Here is a 20,015-nt window from a genome sequence, read left to right as displayed (position 1 = left end):
TAAGATGGCTCTATTAGGCCTTACTTGCCAACTCAAGTGGCCATTCTTGAATTTGTGTTTAGTGCCTAGGTGAATGAGCAGTACTGTGGTCCCCTTGTCTCTTACTCTTAGTGCCACTGTCCCTACAAATGGGCAATGAACTTTTCCCCCATTCTTCCAGTGTGTGGCTTTTGGATTAGAGAAAGCGGTGGATCCCGGATACTACTTTTTTCCACTTCAAAATCTATGAATTTAGACATTTTCGGTGTTAAAACCTCCTGCACTAGGCTTTCATTGTCTCAATCAGGTCTTATCAAACCTATGGATTGTTCAAAACCTATAATGTCTAGGCTGGGTGCAAGAGATGACTTTACAGGATGTTCAGCTTCTGCATTTCAAAAAAATAACACATGTATCTTTTGTATAACCACATCATTGAGCAGTCTTTGAATGTAAAAATCTATGGTTTAAAGAGGCTCTAACTTGTGAGAGTCTTTAGTAAAACAAACAGAAAGACACCTCTCAAATACATTAATCTTTCCCCACCTACAGCCATGCTGTCACAATTCTGAGTTGGAAGGGCCATGGAGTAAGAGGAAAGCATTTTACCTTCACAGCTCAATCCTTTAGTTATTTGTTTTCGTGTTGAGAATGCTGACAGGGCAATTAGTGCCTCTGAAGTGGTGGCTTCTGGGAAGGAAACTGGCTTTGGAATTGAATTCAAAATATAACACTCCTGACACAGGTTAAAGTAAACTGGTGTTCTGTTTCCTTTTTAGAACTTGAATTTTGTTGAAAGGGGGCTTGGGTTAATTAGATGGGGAAAACACTAACAGAGAAGGCTCTCTTAGTTCTCTGCTGAGAACATGGTAAAAGTGCCATTTTTTTGTTAACAGCCCTAAGACTTTGTGAAGGTAAAATGCAAAGAGCAAGTAGGAAGAGTAGGAATTCAGTATGATTGATTTATCTTCTCCAGAGCCCACCAACCTTGTCTGATAAAGCCTTGATTATAAACCCCCGTACTTACTCCTACTTGCCTCTGGTCTCTGGTATATTCTCTTGCACTCTGTGGCCGTTCAGCAATAAGGTCATGTGACTTAAGGACTCTAATAGCCTCTTTATGCACACATCCGATCTTCTTCTGTCTTACTGCTCCATTAGAAAGTATCTTTACTATCAACTTCTTCCCCTTTCTCCCACCTAACATTTCATTCTGGTGCTTGTCACATATTTAGAATGCTAATAAAAGTTCTGGGATTCCTATTGCCCACAGATTCAGAGTCCAAATCCTGAACTTCTAAAACCTTTCACTGGTCTGCTTTGCCAACTTAAAGGCATGCAATAAGAGTCGTGAGTTTAAATTTTATTCAATGTATTGCTGAGGACTAGAGCCTGGGAGATAGCCACTCAGGTAGCTCTGAGTAAAACTACTCCAAACAGGTAGGGGAGAAGCCAGTTTCTCCATGATTTTTGGCTAGAAAATACATGCAGTTGAGCATACATCTTAGTAAATGATTACTGCTAATCACAAAGAGCAGATATCTCAAGGTAATGATTTTGGTGCTTTTCTATGTATGAGATGCTTCAAGAATCTGGAGTCATTGAGATTCTTCCTGAGATATGCATCCAACTATCCAGAGGGCCTGCTTATCCAAAGAACAGAGTACCTCATCCTGCTTTTCATCTGAATTCCTCCCAAGGTGCACTGTCCATCAGCAAGTGCAATGGGTTACAATTTAACCCTTGTAGAACTAGGTGTTGAGCAATGCTCTTTGCCTTAGTGATCCTAAGTTTTCTGCCTCTACTGCATCATATGACCATCTTCAATCTATCATTTTTACTTGCCATTTGCCCACCCTTTAGTCAAGTTCAACTGCTTCCTAATCTCATTCTCCTCTCCAGTGCAACTCCAAGCCTACCATCTCTCAAACTCTTCCATGTGGAAGGTATGGAAATTAAAGCAAGTAGTTAATCATTCATCATTTTAATGCATTGCCACTAAAATATTAAGTGCTAAATCCAATGGATACCTTTTAGTCCTTAAATTACTTTATTTCTTTTCTATATATAGAACTAGTGACCCCTTCATCCTTCTTGAATCATTCAAAATCTATGAGATGCTGCAAAAGTAGTGCTTAGAGGGAAATTCGTAGCAATACAGGCCTTCCTCAAAAAAGAAAGAAAATATCAAATCAACAACTTAACCCACCACCTAAATGAATTGGAAAAAGAAGAACAAACAAAACCTAAAGTCAACAGAAGGATGGAAATCATAAAGATCAAAGAGGAAATCAATAAAATAGATACTCAACAATAGGAAAAAATCAATAAAACCAAGAGCTGGTTCTTGAAACAAAATTGAAAAACCAACATCACAAAATTTAAAAGAGAAAGAAGAGCTTGTATTTCTGTACACCCCTTAGCAGCAAAAGTCCTTGAAAGATATCATCTTTACATGCTGTTTCCAGTTCTGCTCTTCTCTTTTAAATGATCTTCATTTGTGCATTTGCCTTACCCCCCAATCAAAACATCCCTTATTTAAGAATAATGATTCACAATACTAAATCCAGTGGACAATTCTCATTTATCTTCCTAATTGACCTAATAGCCACATCTGACACATCTGATTACTCCTTACACACTGATATACTTTCTTCACTTGGCTTCCAGGTCACCACACTCTCACCACCCTTTCCTCCCTACCCTGGTTGTTTCTTCTCAGTCTCCTTTGCTGATAACCTCTGTTCTCCTTGACTTCCTATCAATGGCAAGTCCTGTGGCTCAGTCCTTGGACCCCTTCTCTGTCTGTACTCATACCTCTGATATGCTCATCCAATCTAATGGCTGAAAAAAAAAAGACTATCTATATGCCAGTGATATTCTAAATTGTATTTTTAGCTCAGAGCTTGTCTCTGAACCCTAAACTTATATCCAACTCCCTACTTGATATTTCTACTTAGATGTCAGATAGACATCTCAAATTCAGTATGTTTAAAACAAAGCCCCTAATATTTGCCCCCAAACCTTCTCCACTAGTATCCTTCTCCATCTCTGAAAGTGGCAACTACATCTTTTCCATTGCTCAGTCAAAACTTAAGGGCAATCTTAACTACTGTCTTTCCTTCACACACCATATTTAGTCTGTTAGAAAACTCTGTCAGGTCTAGAACTCTGCGATATCTTTTATGATTACTGCTATGATCTAGCTTATATCCACCATAATACATTTTCTGAACTATTGCAATAGCCTTTTAACTTGTCTTCTACTTTTACCCTTGACCCCTATGGTGTATTCTCAAGAGAGCAGACAGAGTGATCCTTTTTAAAACCTAAGTCAGATCATGTCCCTCCTTTACTCAGAACCCTTCAATGGCTTCCTATTTTACTCACAATAAAGACCAAAGTCTGTTTAATGGTACAGGAGGACCTTTATGATCTGGCCTCCCTCTCTCACATTGTCTCTTTGACTTTGTCTCTTACTACTCTCCTTCCCATCACTCACTGTCCCAGTTACACTGACCTCCATGTGGTTCCGTGAACAAACCAGGCACTCTGAATTGGCTCCTTCCCCTGCCTGGAATACCCTTCCCCTACATATCAGCATGGCTAACTCACTCGCCTCTTTCAAGTCTTTTCTCAACTATTTCTTCTTCAGTGACCCTGAGAACCTCTTTAAAAGTTCAGCCCTCCTTGCCACACTCCCAGTCCTACCTACCCTCTCTATTTTTCACATAATACTTATTACCTTTTAACAAACTACCCAATTTATATAATGTAAACTCCACAAAGGCAGGGATTTTTGTCTGTTTTGTTCACTGATATACCTGCAACACTGGGATCTGACGTGTAGTAAGTGTTAAATAAATATTTCTTGAGTGGTGGAGGGATGTATGGATGAATGCAAAAGGAGAGGTCAGAGGTCTGGGAATCAAACCAAGAAAGCATGGAGTAATTACCCCATATGCTGACGACTTCCAGTTCTATATTTTCAGTCCATAGCTCTCTTCTGAGCTTCAGACACATATAGCAACTGATCACTAGACTTTATAGGTCTAACTACATCAAATGTGCAAAAAAAATGGTATTATAGTATAATGAACAAACTACCAGATTAAAAGTTGAGAGAATTGTGTTCTGCTCCCAGCTCTGTCACCAACTACGTGTGGGAGCTTGATCTAGTCACATGACCTACCTGGGTCTCAGTTTCTTTGTCTGTAAAGTGAGGCTATTGGGTTAGATTAGCCTAGATACCTCCGAGGTTTCTTCCAATTCTAAAACTATGATTCTTGACATTAAAAACATAGCTACCACAATAATTATTCACCTGTTATGCACTATTCACTTAATTATTCACTATTAAGCAAATGTCCTTCAAAACATATTAGGAAAAGCAAGAGCAAATTGGTAGGTGGCACATAGAGCTTTGTACCTTCAGTGGAACAGGCAGCCTGGTGTAATGATTAAGAGCCCTAAAGTGACATAAACCTGATTTCATATCCCAGCTCACCATCACTAAATAGCCATGAAATCTTGGGTAAGTAACTTAACCTCTCTGATCAGGACTAGGCAAAACCAGCTCTGATCTAAAAATTCAATGGGTCAAACTAGACTGGAGCTGACTGTATCCTAAATAGTGAATGAGTACCCCATTGTCCTAGAAGCAATACCCTCTGATTCCTAAGAGTCAGAGATATGGCAAAAGAAAGCTCACAGGAACACAGTTACTTTTTTCACAGAGAGGCTATCAGAGATTTATTGCATTCCCAATTAACAGTTCTCAGTTGGTAGTATAAGAAGAGGACAGCACCCTCCCTCCAGGGAAGTCAGTCCTGTCAAGATTTTTCACTTCAGCTGATAGACCTGTATGGAGAGGTTGCATTTTTCATTTACAGTGAAATAACAGTGAACGTGAAATAAATGGTGGGATGTCATCTGCTGCTATCTGTGTACAGGAAAGCACCCAGGAGCCAGAAAGAGAGCAACTTTTTTCATTTTACCATCTCAAAACAGGCTGAACTCATTTTGGCTTCTAGGGTTGGTTTCTATAAAGAAAATTAGAGAAAGTGGATAAATTGAGAATTAATAAAGATTTGCTGGCCTTCTGATTACTTCCAATCAGTTAGGATTACATTAAAATATATCTGACCCCTGCTGATTATCTAGGGGACTTTCAATCTTGGGCTGTCTAATACAATCAACTCAAAAATTTTGCAGTATGTAAATTCTGGTAAACCGGTTGAGTGATCTGTGGTGTTTCTTTGAAAAGCAGGATGTGAATTGTTTATCGGGCCTCTATGCTGCTCTGTGCCTCACTTCTCAAAGATCAGCAGTGACTTTGATCTTAACGCTGATTTCCCCAACACAGCTCCCCAGAGTGGGTGCTTAGTTGTAATTAGAATTGCTAGAAGCTCCTCCTTTTCCTTTACCAGAGATTAAAGTCCTTTATACTCTCAGTTATCTTGAAACTTTTTATGTGGAAGTTTCTTCTTCTCCATCCAAAGTGGTGATTGTGCTATTACAGGAGCTTAGCACATTACCTGATTAATAGGTGGACTTTGAATCTGCTCTCCTATGAAGTCACCATTGCTATGCCTAGATCACTGTATTTCAGTGGGATTAGAAAATCAGGCCCAGACAACAAAGTACTTTGCGCCATTAATTAAAGAACAAGTACTATCCATTAAGGAAGATAGTACAGCCCATTGCCTTGCTGGTGGTGTACACCTAAATCTCAGCAAATGCTATCAAAGAGGCTTTCTACATTTACCCAAGGAAAATAAATAGTCCCCAGCATTTTTGACATTATTCTTAGTGTCTTTTATGCTCCTTTACTTAGTAGACAGTCACCACAGAATAATCATAGCATCTAAACGGGGTAATGACTTCACCACAGAATTTTTAATCCCACAAATATAGTCAAAGGAAAGAGCCTTTGTACTGTCAGAGTTATGTGTAACTACAGCAGTAACCAGATATTCCTTAGAGTCTCTCAATGGATCTAAAGGTAGACCTAACTAAGATAACTCAAATAATAAAAAAGGTGATTATTTGCCTCACAGAAATGATTTATCATCAAATCCATTTAAATAGTATACTTTAGAAGGATTCTAAAATAGGATTTTATTCTAAATCCTTAGATTTGAAAACATGGCTCTAACTAAATGGATATTCTTGAAAATTCTTTATCAATATAGTCAGTGGCTGGGTTGTGTTCCATGGTCAAAATCATATGTGTCTTTACAGCTATAGATTCTGAAACTGAGCAGCACCCTTCAGGGCCCTACAGGATATAAAAACTCCTCTGTGTCCCCCATTTCTTATTTATAGGAAGTGGCTTTGGTCTCCTGGGCCTTCCCTGAGTGCCAAAGAGTAGGCACAAGCAGTTACTAATTGGTGAAGTGATGGAATACAGAAACAAAGGAAAAGCAATTAAACAAGATAGCTTGAATGATAATTCAGCAATAAAACAGGGTCCTAGATCCTCCTCAAGGAATATGTGTAACATTCTGACACATATTGAGTTGTTATGCAGAAACTAAAACACCTCCCTCCCCCCACCCCTCCCAGGTAGAGGATGGTGACTATGTGCTCATAATACTTAGACCACAGACTGGTTGGAAGCAGAAGGTTGATGATTGAAATTTCTGGAACATCACCTGTTACCTCACCACCAACCAGTCAGAAGAAATTCATGTACCCTGCAGCCCCCACTCCAAATGTCATCAGGGAGCTCAGGTCTTTTGAGCATGAGCTGCCCATTCTCCTTGCTTGGTGCCTACAATAAATGCTGTACTCTCCTTCAGAAAACCTGGTTTTGGTACATTGGCTTTACTGTTGGTGGGGGGTAGCTGACCCAAGTTTGGTTCGATAACCCTTTGTCAATAAGAATGATTTCAGGAGTTCCCGTCATGGTGCAGTGGTTAATGAATCTGACTAGGAACCATGAGGTTGCGGGTTCGATCCCTGCCCTTGTTCAGTGGGTTAACGATCTGGCATTGCCGTGAGCTGTGGTGTAGGTTGCAGACGTGGCTTGGATCCCGTGTTGCTGGCAGCTACAGCTCTGATTCAACCCCTAGCCTGGGAACCTCCATATGCTGCGGGAGTGGCCCAAGAAATGGCAAAAAGACAAAAAAAAAAAAAAAAAAAAAAAAAAAAGAGAGAGAGAGAGAGAGCGAGAAGAATGATTTCAAACCCAGCCTTATCTAAAGACCTGGATAAAGCAAAGAACTGAGAGTTTAGAAGTCCAGATCTTAGATACCACTCAGGAATAGAGATAGGGCTTTAGAAAGCCTCAGATTAGTAATTAGGAAACCTAAGTTCTATCACAGTAAATAATAATAACACTCTAATGACTATAATTTATTGGGAAGCTATCAAGTGCTAGGCATTGTACCACATACAATATAGGCAGTGGATTATCAGTTATCCTGCAATAACTCTTGTAAGATAGTGGACAATATTCCTATTTTAAGATAAAAATGAGGTTCTCAGAGGTTTCATAATTTTCCCAAGGTCATACAGACAGTGAATAACCAGATTTAACTGCTCCAAGTTCATGTTCCTTCTCTTTCTATCTGATTCAAATAAGTCACTCAACCTCACTTAGCTAAGGTTTTTTTCCTCTATAACATTAGAAGTTTAGACCAAGTCAGTCATTATCAACCATAGCTACACATTATAGTTACCTGAAGAGCTTTAACCAAATAGTGCATAGGCTGCACCTCCCACTAATTAAATCAGACTCATTGCATGGGACCCAGGCACTGTTTGTTTGACTCCCAAGCTGATTCTAATGTGATGCCAGAGCGGAGAATCACTGAAAGTGTGATTTCTAGAATCCTTTTCAAATATTTCAGAATCCATTTCAAATATTAACAGAAATTTGTAAGTTCCCTGGATCCTTCTACCCCTTTTATTGACTAAATAGAGGGAAGAAGGGCATCATGAGAACGTCATTATTCTGACCCACACTGATAAGACAGAGGCTGGTAGCAAATGAGAAAGCTTCAGATGCTAACAGCCAAGGAATCGCTCAAATCATCTGCTTGCCAACTTGGATAAGAGTCAGGTGGGAGCCTTGGCCTAATCTACGAGTGAGACTCATTTATTTTTGCATGTGAGCCGTAATCACTGGTTGTTGAGCTCTCCAAATCTTAAGCTGGGAGAATTTACTGTTAAGAGCTGAATGGAAAGGACAGATTACACAAAATAAATCCTTGCAGATACAAAACCAACACTAGAAAAACCCTTGACCATTATGCTTTGTTTTGTTGGGCTATGAACTGTAGGATTTTGCTTGGAAAATGCTTTGGTACATATAAATAGCAATGAGGAGCTGGCAGGTACAACAGGCTTTATGTATATATAAGTTAATAGAAAGCATTTTTTTAAGCAGAAGGAGAATCATCTCATTAAGTAGGTTTTTAATAATTCTCTATAGCCAAATTTATCTCACTTTATTTAATGATTTCCTAGATGAGCTTACTTTCCCTCTAAATGCTGCATGATTGTATCTAGACAAAGAATTTGAGGAAGAGCTCACTGGTATCAAAAACAAACAAACAAAAACTAAAAGGGATGGTTGGTACTCTAGCTAACTTTGTCAAACAGATCATTCTGATAGCTATACATCTTTTTGTACACGTTTACCCCATCACTGTCAAATTCATCCTGAAACAGCTCTGTCAGTAAACATGAACAGAGAGAATACCATAACTACAAACTGAATTAAACAAACCCTTCTCTCAAGGACCCTGGTTCTGAGAATTCCTGAAAATAAGAGTTTAAACCGAGTGGAATTTCTTTCCACTAACTATTTTCCTAATAAAAATGACTGAAAACTGGGCATTGCTAGGTTGTGACAACAAAGTTAAAGAGCAAAATTAAAGAACTTCTGGTGGGACAGATGGGTCTGAGTCATTATCTGATATATATACATCATGGTCACCAAACCATTGAATAAAATAATTCTCAGATTCATGCAACCAATTTGCTAGGGAGCAGAGATGAGCACCTTGGAGGCCATATGCCTCTGGGACTCTTAGGCAAAGGTCTGATGGGGACAATAGTGCTAGCTCTGGAACATGCTAAGTTTCTAAGGGGTCTGTTCCAAGCAAACGTTTTAGTTTCTAATGCTTTTGCACTTACACTTAGACCTTCCACCTCCTGCAACCCGAGAACGACCACCAGGATGCAAAACAGTATTTGTGGGTGGCCTGCCTGAAAATGGGACGGAGCAGATCATCGTGGAAGTGTTTGAGCAGTGTGGAGAGATCATTGCTATTCGGAAGAGCAAAAAAAACTTTTGTCACATTCGCTTTGCTGAGGAGTACATGGTGGACAAAGCCCTTTATCTTTCTGGTAAGTGTTCATTGGTAAGGATTGTGCCCACCAGGCACAACACAGGGATTGGGGATCAGTGTATTTGCATCTGTGGCAGCTAAAGTTTGGGCTTAGTGGCAACCTCTTTTGCCTTCATAGAAAATGCATGTTACTACCCAGTTTCCTTTAAAGTTCTTAGGTAGTTCCCAAATGCCTATGGGATAACTCCAAAACTCCTTACTTGTAGCATCTAAAGGCCTTGATTAGCTGTTTTACCTCTCAGCATCATTTCCCAATCCTTCCTTCACATTCCATGTCCTAACCACACTAAACTAATTCTAGTTCCCAGAACGTGCCCATGGTGTTTTACAAAAGCCTTTTCCTCTGACTAGAATTATCTTTTCCACCCCCACCCACCATACATATATCTTCATATTCTAAAGCTCCAGCTCAGTCATAACCTTTTCTAGAAAGTTTTCTCTGACTTCTTTTCCCACTCTGCCCCAGGCTGGTTTGGGCATCTCTTCCCCAGTGCCTCCGTCATGGGTGGTGCTTCCGCCCAAAATAACACCTGTAACACCATTGGAGAATTGTCTCTTTCCACCTCTGTCTCCTACAACAGAGTGTGGACTCCTTAGTCAGACTGTGTCGTATTTAACTTTGAGTCCCCAGCATCTAGCACATTACCTGGTACAAAAGTAGATGCTCAAGAATAACTGTGGAGGTTAGTTAGTTATCAAATATTTATTGACTGCTAATCAGAATGCTAGGTTGCTGAGGACATGGCAAAGACTGAGGCAGACAAGATTCCTGCCATCAGGGATATTACATTCTGAAGATGGCAAAATATGATATATATGGAAAAACATTAATTAACATCAGGTACCAATAAATGCTATGAAGCTACTGTATCTGGGGTTTCTGGGAAAGCAAGTCTCTGACATTTGAATTGAGATCTGAACAATATAAAGGGGTTTGCCATGTGAGCATCTGTGGGAAGAGCATTCCCAAATAAGGAAGAACAAGTCAAAGACTCTGAGATGAAAATGGATTTGTCATGTTGAAGCAAAGGGGAGAAGGTGAGCATGACTGGAGCATAGTAAATGAGGCAGAGGCAGTGAAGGGAAATGAAACCTGATAGGTAAACAATTCCAAATTATGTTGGGCCTTATAAAATGTACAGGCACACCTCGTTTTATCACACTTTGCTTTATTGTGCTTCTCAGATAATTGTGTTATTTACAAATTGGAAGTTTGCGGCAACCTCGCATTGAGCAAGGCAATCAAAGCAATTTTCCCAACAGCACTTGGCCACTTCATGTCTCTGTGTCACATTTTTGTAATTCTTGGAAAATGTTAAAGTTTTCAGTTATTGTATTTGTTATAGTGATGTTTGATGTTACTATTGTCATTGTTTTGGGGTGCTACAAACGGCATCCATATAAGATCATGAACTTAACTGATAAACATATGTGTGTTGAGTGCTCCACAAACTGGTCATTCCCCCATCTCTCTCCCTCTCCTTGGGCCTCCCTATTCCCTGTGGCATAATAATATTGAAATTAGGCGAGTTAACAACCCTACAATGACCTTTAAGTGTTCGAGTGAAAGGAAGAATCACTTTAAATCAAAAGCTAGACATGTTTAAGTTAAGTAAGAAAGACATGTCCAAAGCTGAGATAGGCCAAAAGCTAGGCTTCTTATGCCAAACAGTCAAGTTGTGAATGAAAAGGTAACAGTCAAGTTGTGAATTGAAAGTGCTACTTCAGCAAAACACAAATGATAAGAAAGTGAAACAGCTTCATTGCTGATATGGAGAACGTTTTAGTTGACTAAAAGATCAAACCAGCCACAATATTCCCTGAAGCCAACACCTAATTCAGAACAAAGCCCTAACACGCTTCAATTCTGTGATGGCTGAGAGAGGTGAGGAAGCTGCGGAATAAAAGATTGAAGCTAGCCTAGGTTGGTTCATGAAATTTAAGGAAAGAAGCCATCTCCATAACACAAAAGTGCAAGATGAAGCAGCAAAAGCTGATGCAGAAACTGCAGCAAGTTATCCAGACCATCTAAGATAATTAATTAAGGTGGCTCCTCTACGCAGCAGATTTTCATCGTAGATAAAACAGACTTCTATTGGAAGAAGATGCCATCTAGGACTTTCATAGCTAGAGAGGAAAAGTCAGCACCTGGCTTTAAAGCATCAAAGGACAGACAGACTCTTTTGTTAGGAGCTAATGCAGCTGGTGACTTTCAGTTGAAGCCAGTGTTCATTTACCATTCTGAAAATCCCAGGGCCTTCTGGAATTATGCTAATTTCTACTCTTCCCATGCTCCATAAATGGAACAACAAAGCCTGGATGACAGCATATTTGTTTAACAATATGGTTTACTGAATATTTTAAGCCCGCTACTGAGACCTACTTGTCAGAAAAAAGAAGATTCCTTTCAAAATATTACTGCTCATTGACAAGGCACCTGGTCACCCAAGAGATATGACAGGGATGGACAATGACGTTAGTGTTGTTTTCATGCCTGCTAACACAATGTCCATTCTGATCAAGGAGTCATTTCAACTTTCAAGTCTTTATTATTATTTATTTTATTTTATTATTATTATTATTTTTTTTTTTTTGCTATTTCTTGGGCCGCTCCCACGGCATGTGGAGGTTCCCAGGTTAGGAGTCTAATCGGAGCTGTAGCCCCCCCCGCCTCCGCCAGAGCCACAGCAACGCGGGATCCGAGCTGGGTCTGCAACCTACACCACAGTTCATGGCAATGCCGGATCGTTAACCCACTGAGCAAGGGCAGGGACCGAACCCGCAACCTCATGGTTCCTAGTCGGATTCGTTAACCACTGTGCCATGACGGGAACTCCCAAGTCTTTATTATTTAAGAAATACATTCTGTAAGGCTCTAGCTGCCATAGATAGTGATTCCTCTGATGGATCTGAGAAAAGTCAATTGCAAACCTTCTGGAAAGGACTCACCATTCTGGATGTCATTAAGAACATTCATGATTCATGGGAGGAGGTCAAAATATCAACATTAATAGGAGTTTGGGAGAAGTTGATTCTAACCCTCATGGATGACTTTGAGGGGTTCAAGGCTTGGGTGAAAGAAGTAACTGCAGTTGCAGTGGAAACAGCAAGAGAACTAGAATTAGAAGTGAAGTGGAACCTGAAGATGTGACTGAATTGCTGCAATTTCATGGTAAATCTTTAACAGGTGAGGAGTTGCTTCTTATAGATGAATAGTTTCTTGAGATGGAATCTACTTCTGGTAAAGATGCTATTGTTGAAATGACAACAAAATATTTAGAATATTACATAAACTTAGTTGATAAAGCAGCAGCAGAGTTAGAGAAGATTGACTCCAGTTTTGAAAGAAGTTTTACTGTGGGTAAAATGCTATCAAACGGCATTGCATGCTACAGAGAAATCATTTATGAAAGGAAGAATCAATTGATGTGACAAACTTCATTGTTGTCTTAAAATTTTAAGAAGTTGCCACAGCCACTCCAGCCTTCAGCAACCACCATCCTGAGTAGTCATCAGCCATTGACATCAAGGCAAGACCCTCTACCAGCAAAAAGCCGGTGACTCACTGAAGGCTCAGTTGATAGTTAGCATTTTTTAGCAATAAAATATTTTACATTAAGGTATATACATTCTTTTTTAGACACAGTACTATTGCACACTTCATAGACTACAGTACAGTATAAACATACTTTTTATATGCACTGGGAGACCAAAAAATATGTGTGACTAACTTTATTGTGATACTTACTTTGTTGTGGTAGCCTGGAACCAAACCCACACTATCTCCAAGATACCCCTACAGTAATGAATTTATTATGTTGGATACAGTGGGAAGCCACTGGAGGATTTTAAGGAGTAGAGTGACATGATCTGACACACTTTTTTTTGGATTTTTTTGTCTTTTTAGGGCTGCACCCACAGCATATGGAGATTCCCAGGCTAGGGGTCGAATCAGAGCTACAGCTGCCAGCCTACGCCACAGCAATGTCAGATCTGAGCCACGTCTGGGACATACACCACAGCTCGTGGCAATGCTGAGTGAGGCCAGGGATCGAACCTGTGTCCTCATGGATACTAGTCAGAATTGTTTCCACTGAGCCATGATGGGAACTCCCTGATATACATTTTAGAAATATCACTTCTGGGTAAAAGGTGGACTGAAGGGTGTGGGCAGCGGTGATGACTGGGAGATCACTTAGCTAACCATAGCATTTGTCTAATCCAGAAGTGATAGTGGCTTATATACTATGGTAGTTAGAGTACAGGTAGCAAGAACTACTTCGCATAAAGTATCTTGTTCCTGGTTAAAGTTCAGATTTGGGGAGACTGAGGCAAAGGATCATAATTGGAATGATTTCTGTTAAATATTATAAAGTGAAGCTCGTTGCCTTTTAGGGTGATTTCAAGATAACGTTTCATGGCTGATCCTTTGCTCATTTTGAACTACTTTTGTTTCTTATGGAGCAGGGGGCAAATAAGCCTAAAGGCAGAAGACAGAGTAATTGGAAAGGACATGGAACAATTAACTACTTCCTTGACTAAGGGTTAAAAGTTTGGAAGAATTGGTTCTAAGTGCTAGACATTTTATGGTGGCAGAATCTTCATTCATACAGGGGTGCTCATTGGACATCTCTTTTGTATAAGCTATTGTGCTAAGTGTTATGCAGAGTAGAAAAGGGGTAAAACCTAGTTCTTCCCCTTAATGAACTGAGAGTTAAAATGCAGTTATACATTCATTTAAAGAAACACTGAGCACCAGGCATTGCTCCAGACAGTGATAAGACAGACGCAGTGCTAATGACAATGGCAGATTGAAAAAGTTATGTGTGCTGTATGGGAAGTATGGGTAAAGTGTTATGGAAGTTTAGAGGAGAGAGATGGAGAGAGGAAGCAGGGGGGGGTAGGGGGGGAGAGAGAGATTGAAAATATCTGGCTCCTGACTAAGGTTATCAAAAACGGTAGCATTTGGACCAAGCCTTTGATAAAGAAAAAGCATTTCAATGTGAACAATGGGGCTTAGAGATAGCATGAGCAAAAATACATGGTAGGAAACAATGAGTGTGGTTTGTGTACTGAGTAGACAACGAAGGAGGAGGGAAAACATCCATTGTTAGCACACTCTGGAAGGCTTAACATTTTGGTCTTTACTCCTCAGGTAAGAGGAAATTGTTGAAAAATTTTGGGAACAAGGAAGAAGATTGTTTCTGAAAGATTAATCTGACAGCTTTGTATAAAAATGAATGAGGAAAGGAGATCCATCAGATACCTGTTGCAATAGGCAAAAAAAAGAAAAAGTAGTGAGCATTTGAAAAAGTAGGCTGGTAACATGAGATAGGAGAGGAGGAGGCAGATGCAGAATGCTCTTTTTACATTTACTAAGTGCTCTAAAATCTAACTCTGAAGATTTAACAGCCCTTACAATGATAACAGTGCATAACAGACAAGACTATTTTAATAAGACCTGTCTTGAACAGCCCTGAACAGTTGTACATAAAAGACGACATGCTGGAGTTCCCGTCGTGACTCAGCGGTTAATGAATCTGACTAGTATCCATGAGGACGCAGGTTTGATCTCTGGCCTCATTCAGTGTATTAAGGATCTGGTGTTGCCGTGAGCTGTGGTGTAGGTCACAGACACAACTTGGATCCCGAATTGCTGTGGCTCTGGTGTAGGCCAGCAGCTACAGCTCCAATTCGACCCCTAGCCTAGGAACCTCCATATGCTGCAAGTAAAGCCCTAAAAAAAAAAAAAAAAAGGCATGCTGCTCAGGAGGCAGCCATCTAAACATCATTGAAATCAGTTCTTTAGTAACAGCCACCTCCTGGAAACATTGTCGTGACTGCCAAAGGAAAGAAGATTGCAATCAGTGATGTGAAAACAGCTAATTTTCCCCTTTAAATTTGAACCTACTCCCTGAAAGTTTACAAGTGCCAGAAAACTCCCAAATTGTTTTTTTTTGGGGGGGGTGTTTTTTTTTTCTCCTTTTGGGGCCACATCCTCGGCATATGGAGGTTCCCAGACTAGGGGTCCAATTGGAGCTGCAGCTGCCTGCCTACACCACAGCCACGGCAATGCCAGATGCGAAGTGCATCTGCAACCTACACTGCAGCTCAAGCAACACCAGATCTTTACTCCATTGATTGAGGCCAGGGATCAAGCTCCTGTCCTCAGGGATACTAGTTGGGTTCGTTAACCCCCAAGCCACGACAGGAACTCCAAAATACTCCTGAATTGGATGGCTTTCTCCCACATTGTAAAAGAACGAGTTTAAAACAAACAAAAATCTCTTAAAAGGGGGGCTGGAAATATAGAAATAATCATTTTTTCTATTGGAGTTTGAGCAGCTTTGGAGCTGGCATTGTGCACAGTGCACCACCTTGTAACATCACAGCATCTTGTGTGTGTTTATGCAAAGTTTTCACATCATCCTCCCATTTGATCTTCTCCGCAATCCTGGGAGAATAGTCACAGTAATAATTATTAACCCCATTTTTCTTATGGCTCAGATGATCAAATAAGATGAATGGGTGTGAAAGTGTGTTGTAAACTATCAAAGGCCCTAGCACAGTTGGCTTATGAAATTGTATTATTCATCCTCTTTCTAAACAGAATGTTTTAGTGTGACTGGGAATTATTCTTTATAACAGCTTTATTGAGGTATAATAATTTACATACAGTGAACTTCATGTATTTCAAAAATTCAATTTGATATTATTGACACATGCACACAGCTGTGAAACCACTATAGTCAAAATAATAAGTATGTACACCTCTCACAAAAAGCTTCCTTCATGCCTCTTTTGTAATCCCTTCTTCCTACCCTTCCCCACTTCTCTCCCAGGCAAGCACTGATTGGTTTTCTGTCAGATTAGTGTGCATTTTCCAGAGTTTCATATAAACGAAATCATGTTATGTATGCTCTTCTTTGCTTTGTATAAATCCAGATTTCCATTTGATGTCATTTTTCTATAATTGAATTTCCTCTAACATTTATTTTTGTGTGTCTTTTTGCCTTTTCAAGGGCTGCACCCATGGCATATGGAGGTTCCCAGGCTAAGGGTCTAATCGGAGCTGTAGCCTCTGGCCTATGCCAGAGCCAAAGCAACTCAGGATCCAAGCCGCATCTTTGACTTACACCACAGCTCACGGCAACGCCGGATCCTTAACCCACTGAGCGAGGCCAGGGATCAAACCTGCAACCTCATGGTTCCTAGTCAGATTCGTTAACCACTGAGACACAACAGGAACTCCGAATTTCCTCTAACATTTTTTGTAGTGCAAATCTGCTCCTAATAAATTTTTTCAGCATTTGTACGTATCAGAAAGAATTTATTCCCCCTTTTTTTGAAAGATGTGTTCTCAGGGTATAGGATTCTAGGTCGACAGGTTTTTTTTTTCTTTCTTAGATGTTGTTCCACTATCTCCTTGTTTGAATTGTTTTCAACAAGAAATATCCTTATCTTTTTGTTTTTCTGTACATTAAATATGTCTTTTTTCTGTTTTTTTGAGGGTCTTTTTTTTTGTTTTTTTGTCTTTTTAGGGCTGCACCCATGGCATATGGAGGTTCCCAGGCTAGGGGTCCAATTGGAACTGTAGCTGCTGGCCTACACCAGAGCCACAGCAATGCGGGATCCAAGACACGTCTGTGACCTACACCACAGTTCACAGAAACACCGGATCCTTAACCCGCTGAGTGAGGCCATGGATGTTAGTTGGGTTCATTAACTGCTGAAGCATGACGGGAACTCCTTTTTTGGTTTTGTTTTTTGGTTTTTTGACATTTTGTGGGGGTTTTTGCCTTTTAAAATGTGTCTTTTTTCAATGGCAGCTTTTAAGATTCTCTTTTGCTAATATTGACAGATTTGATTATTACATGGTTTTTGTATTTGAGGTTCATTGAAATTCTTAGATCTCTGAGGGTTTTTTTTTTTTTTAATCAAATTTGGACACTTTTCCTTCCTTATTTTTTTGAACATTTTTTTCTGTTCCCCCCCCATGTCTCCAATCAGGGCCCCACTTAGGCATAAATTGGGCCCCTTGAAGTTGTCCCACAGCTCAACGTACTCTTTTTTTTTTTTTGTCTTCTTTCTATATTTAATTTTGAATAGTTTCTATTGCTATGTCTTCAAGTTCATTAATATTTTCTTCTACAATGTCTGTTATGTCATTGGTCCTATCCAGTGATTTTTTTTTTCAACTCAGACATTGTGGTTTAAATCTATAAAAGTTTGATTTTGGTTCTTTTTATGCCTTTTGTGTTTCTACTTAATACGTTCACTCTTTTCTTTAGCTTCTTAAGCATATGAAATCCAACTGTAATATTTGTTTTTACATCCTTATCTATTATCTGTATCACATCTGGGTCTGTTTGGATTACTGAATTTTAACTTTATTATGATTTTCCTGCTTATTTGCATATTGGGTAATTTTTTGCTGGATACTAGACATTGTGAATTTTACCAAGTGACAGTTATTTTTCATTCCTGTAAGTGTTCTTGGCCTTCGTTCTGGGATACAGTTAAGTAACTTGAAAAAATTTTATCTTTTTAGGTCTTGTTTTTTAGGTTGTTCAGTAGAACCAGAGACGGTTTAGTTTAGGGCTAATTTTTCCCCACTAACTTAGGCAAAACTCTTCTGATTATTCTATCCAGTGTTCTCTGAATTATTAGGTGTGAAAATGAAATATTCCCAGCCCTGTGTGAGCTGCAGGGATTGTTATCTTTAATGGTCAGATAGTTTACACATACACATAGACGTTAATACTCAGCCACATAATAGGGAGGACCCTCTGCAGATCTCTGAAGTTCTTTCTCTGTGTACCTTTCTCCCCTTTCCAGTACTCTGCCATACAAACTCTGTCTGTCATAGTGTCCCTGGATTCCCAGTTTTATCTCCTCAACTCAGGGAGATCATGCTTTGCCTGAGTTTCCCTCCCTGTGCTGAGGTCTAGAAACTCTCTCTGGGCAATAAGCTGGGGAAATCATAGGGATCATTACATTTGGTTCTTGTCTCTTAGTGATCTCTGCCTTCATTGCCTAATGTCCAATGTCTTAAAAATTTGTTTCATATATTTTGTCTATATTTTTAGTTTGTTTAAGGCAGGAGTTACTTTGCAAGCTTATGCTGAGCATGAAATGAGATAAATGTGTGTGGAAGCAGCTAGCTCAGTTTCTAAAAGTTTAAAAGTTAATAAAAACATTTTTTTTTATTTTTTGATGGGAGATTTAACTTGGGTACTGTATCTGGCATAAAAAGTGGAGGTGTAGACTTGAATCCAGGTTTTCTGAATCCTAGTCCTATACCACTTAATACTAATAACATTACCTTTTTTTAAGAATCCCAAGTTATACGTCACCTGGATCACATACCACTCCCCATTTTATATATTTCCACCCTCCAAAATAAAAAAAAAACGGTTCTGAGTCACCAAATACACCTAGGAAGCAATTTGGAGGATTGAACTATCAAGCTGATGTATTTGAATTTTATCAAAATTCTGAGTGGTGGTATTACTGACACTCTTGAAGTTATCCATCCTTCCTACTCCATGGTCCATATAAGGCTTATTCTTAATACCATTACCCACAGAGCCTCCCTCTGTCAGAGGTAAGGTGGCAGATGAAGGAATGGAACTCCTACAAACAAGACTGACCCCAACCATAGAATATTAAACTATTATCAGAGATGCGACTATAATCCAAGTCTTTAATGATTCAGCTTGCTAGTACCGGGGAGAGAATTTGGGGTTATGTGGGCCCTTGAAACTGCTGCGACTACATCTGAAGTGCAGAACTTAAAAAGGCGCCTACAGATGCTGACTCACTGGGCTCTTCCTCTTGTGCATTTAGGTTACCGCATTCGCCTGGGCTCTAGCACTGACAAAAAGGATACAGGCCGGCTCCACGTTGATTTTGCACAGGCTCGAGATGACCTGTATGAGTGGGAATGCAAACAGCGTATGCTAGCAAGAGAGGAGCGCCACCGTAGAAGAATGGAAGAAGAAAGGTTGCGCCCACCATCCCCACCCCCAGTGGTCCACTATTCAGATCATGAATGCAGCATTGTTGCTGAAAAGCTAAAAGGTATACAAAACATTCGAGCCTTGTAATTAAAAGAAGTCTTTTCCTTGGAGAAATTTAATAAATATATTTGTGTTTTTGGCAGTTATCCCTGAATTTCCCACTGATGAATTCTAAGCATTTCTTATGTTGAAGCCTCGCATATAAAGAGGTGTACCTAGTAATTCAAGAGCCAAAAAGTTTGTCCCTCCCACCTGTGTCTCTGATCCTTCACTGTCTCAAGTGCTGCTACTTTTTCCTCTCCATATATCAGGTGATTAGGAAGAAATGTTTTTCCCACATTTCCACATCATAGAATTTTAGCTGTGGTCCATGATATGGGACCTGTAAGCGCCCCTCTCCCACCTTCCACTGTGAATAGCAAATTAGTTTTAAATTATAAATTAGGATAAATCAGAATGATAGAACTTGATGTGATCCCAGAAACCTCTGATAAAATCCCATTTTATAGATGAGAAGATGAGGGCCAGAGAATAGTTACAATGCACATTCTTCTTAGATTACTCAAAGACTTGGCTATCAACAACTAAGAGAGGACTTCTTTAATCACAAAATGGCCAAATTATTTCGCACAGTAACTATAGAGACTTCTAT

At 39.6% G+C, this 20,015-nt stretch overlaps 1 protein-coding gene across 33 annotated transcripts in view; it reads left to right on the top strand.

Moving 5' to 3' along the window:
* Window positions 1-20,015, top strand: part of ENOX2 (ecto-NOX disulfide-thiol exchanger 2) — a 284,418-nt gene that overhangs the window by 217,315 nt on the left and 47,088 nt on the right. For all 33 annotated transcript variants that reach the window (XM_085006568.1, XM_085006558.1, XM_085006563.1 and 30 more), the window contains 2 exons: window positions 9,133-9,339; window positions 19,191-19,424. In XM_085006568.1, the coding sequence (XP_084862694.1) occupies window positions 9,133-9,339; window positions 19,191-19,424 (441 nt within the window). The remainder of the gene's footprint in view (window positions 1-9,132; window positions 9,340-19,190; window positions 19,425-20,015) is intronic.

Source organism: Sus scrofa, chromosome X (assembly GCF_054392235.1).
Source record: "Sus scrofa isolate SSC_HxYL_T2T_F1_AM1 chromosome X, Sscrofa_HxYL_maternal_Yorkshire_Landrace_v2.0, whole genome shotgun sequence".
NCBI lineage: Eukaryota > Metazoa > Chordata > Mammalia > Artiodactyla > Suidae > Sus > Sus scrofa.
This window is presented reverse-complemented; position numbering and strand designations above follow the sequence as displayed.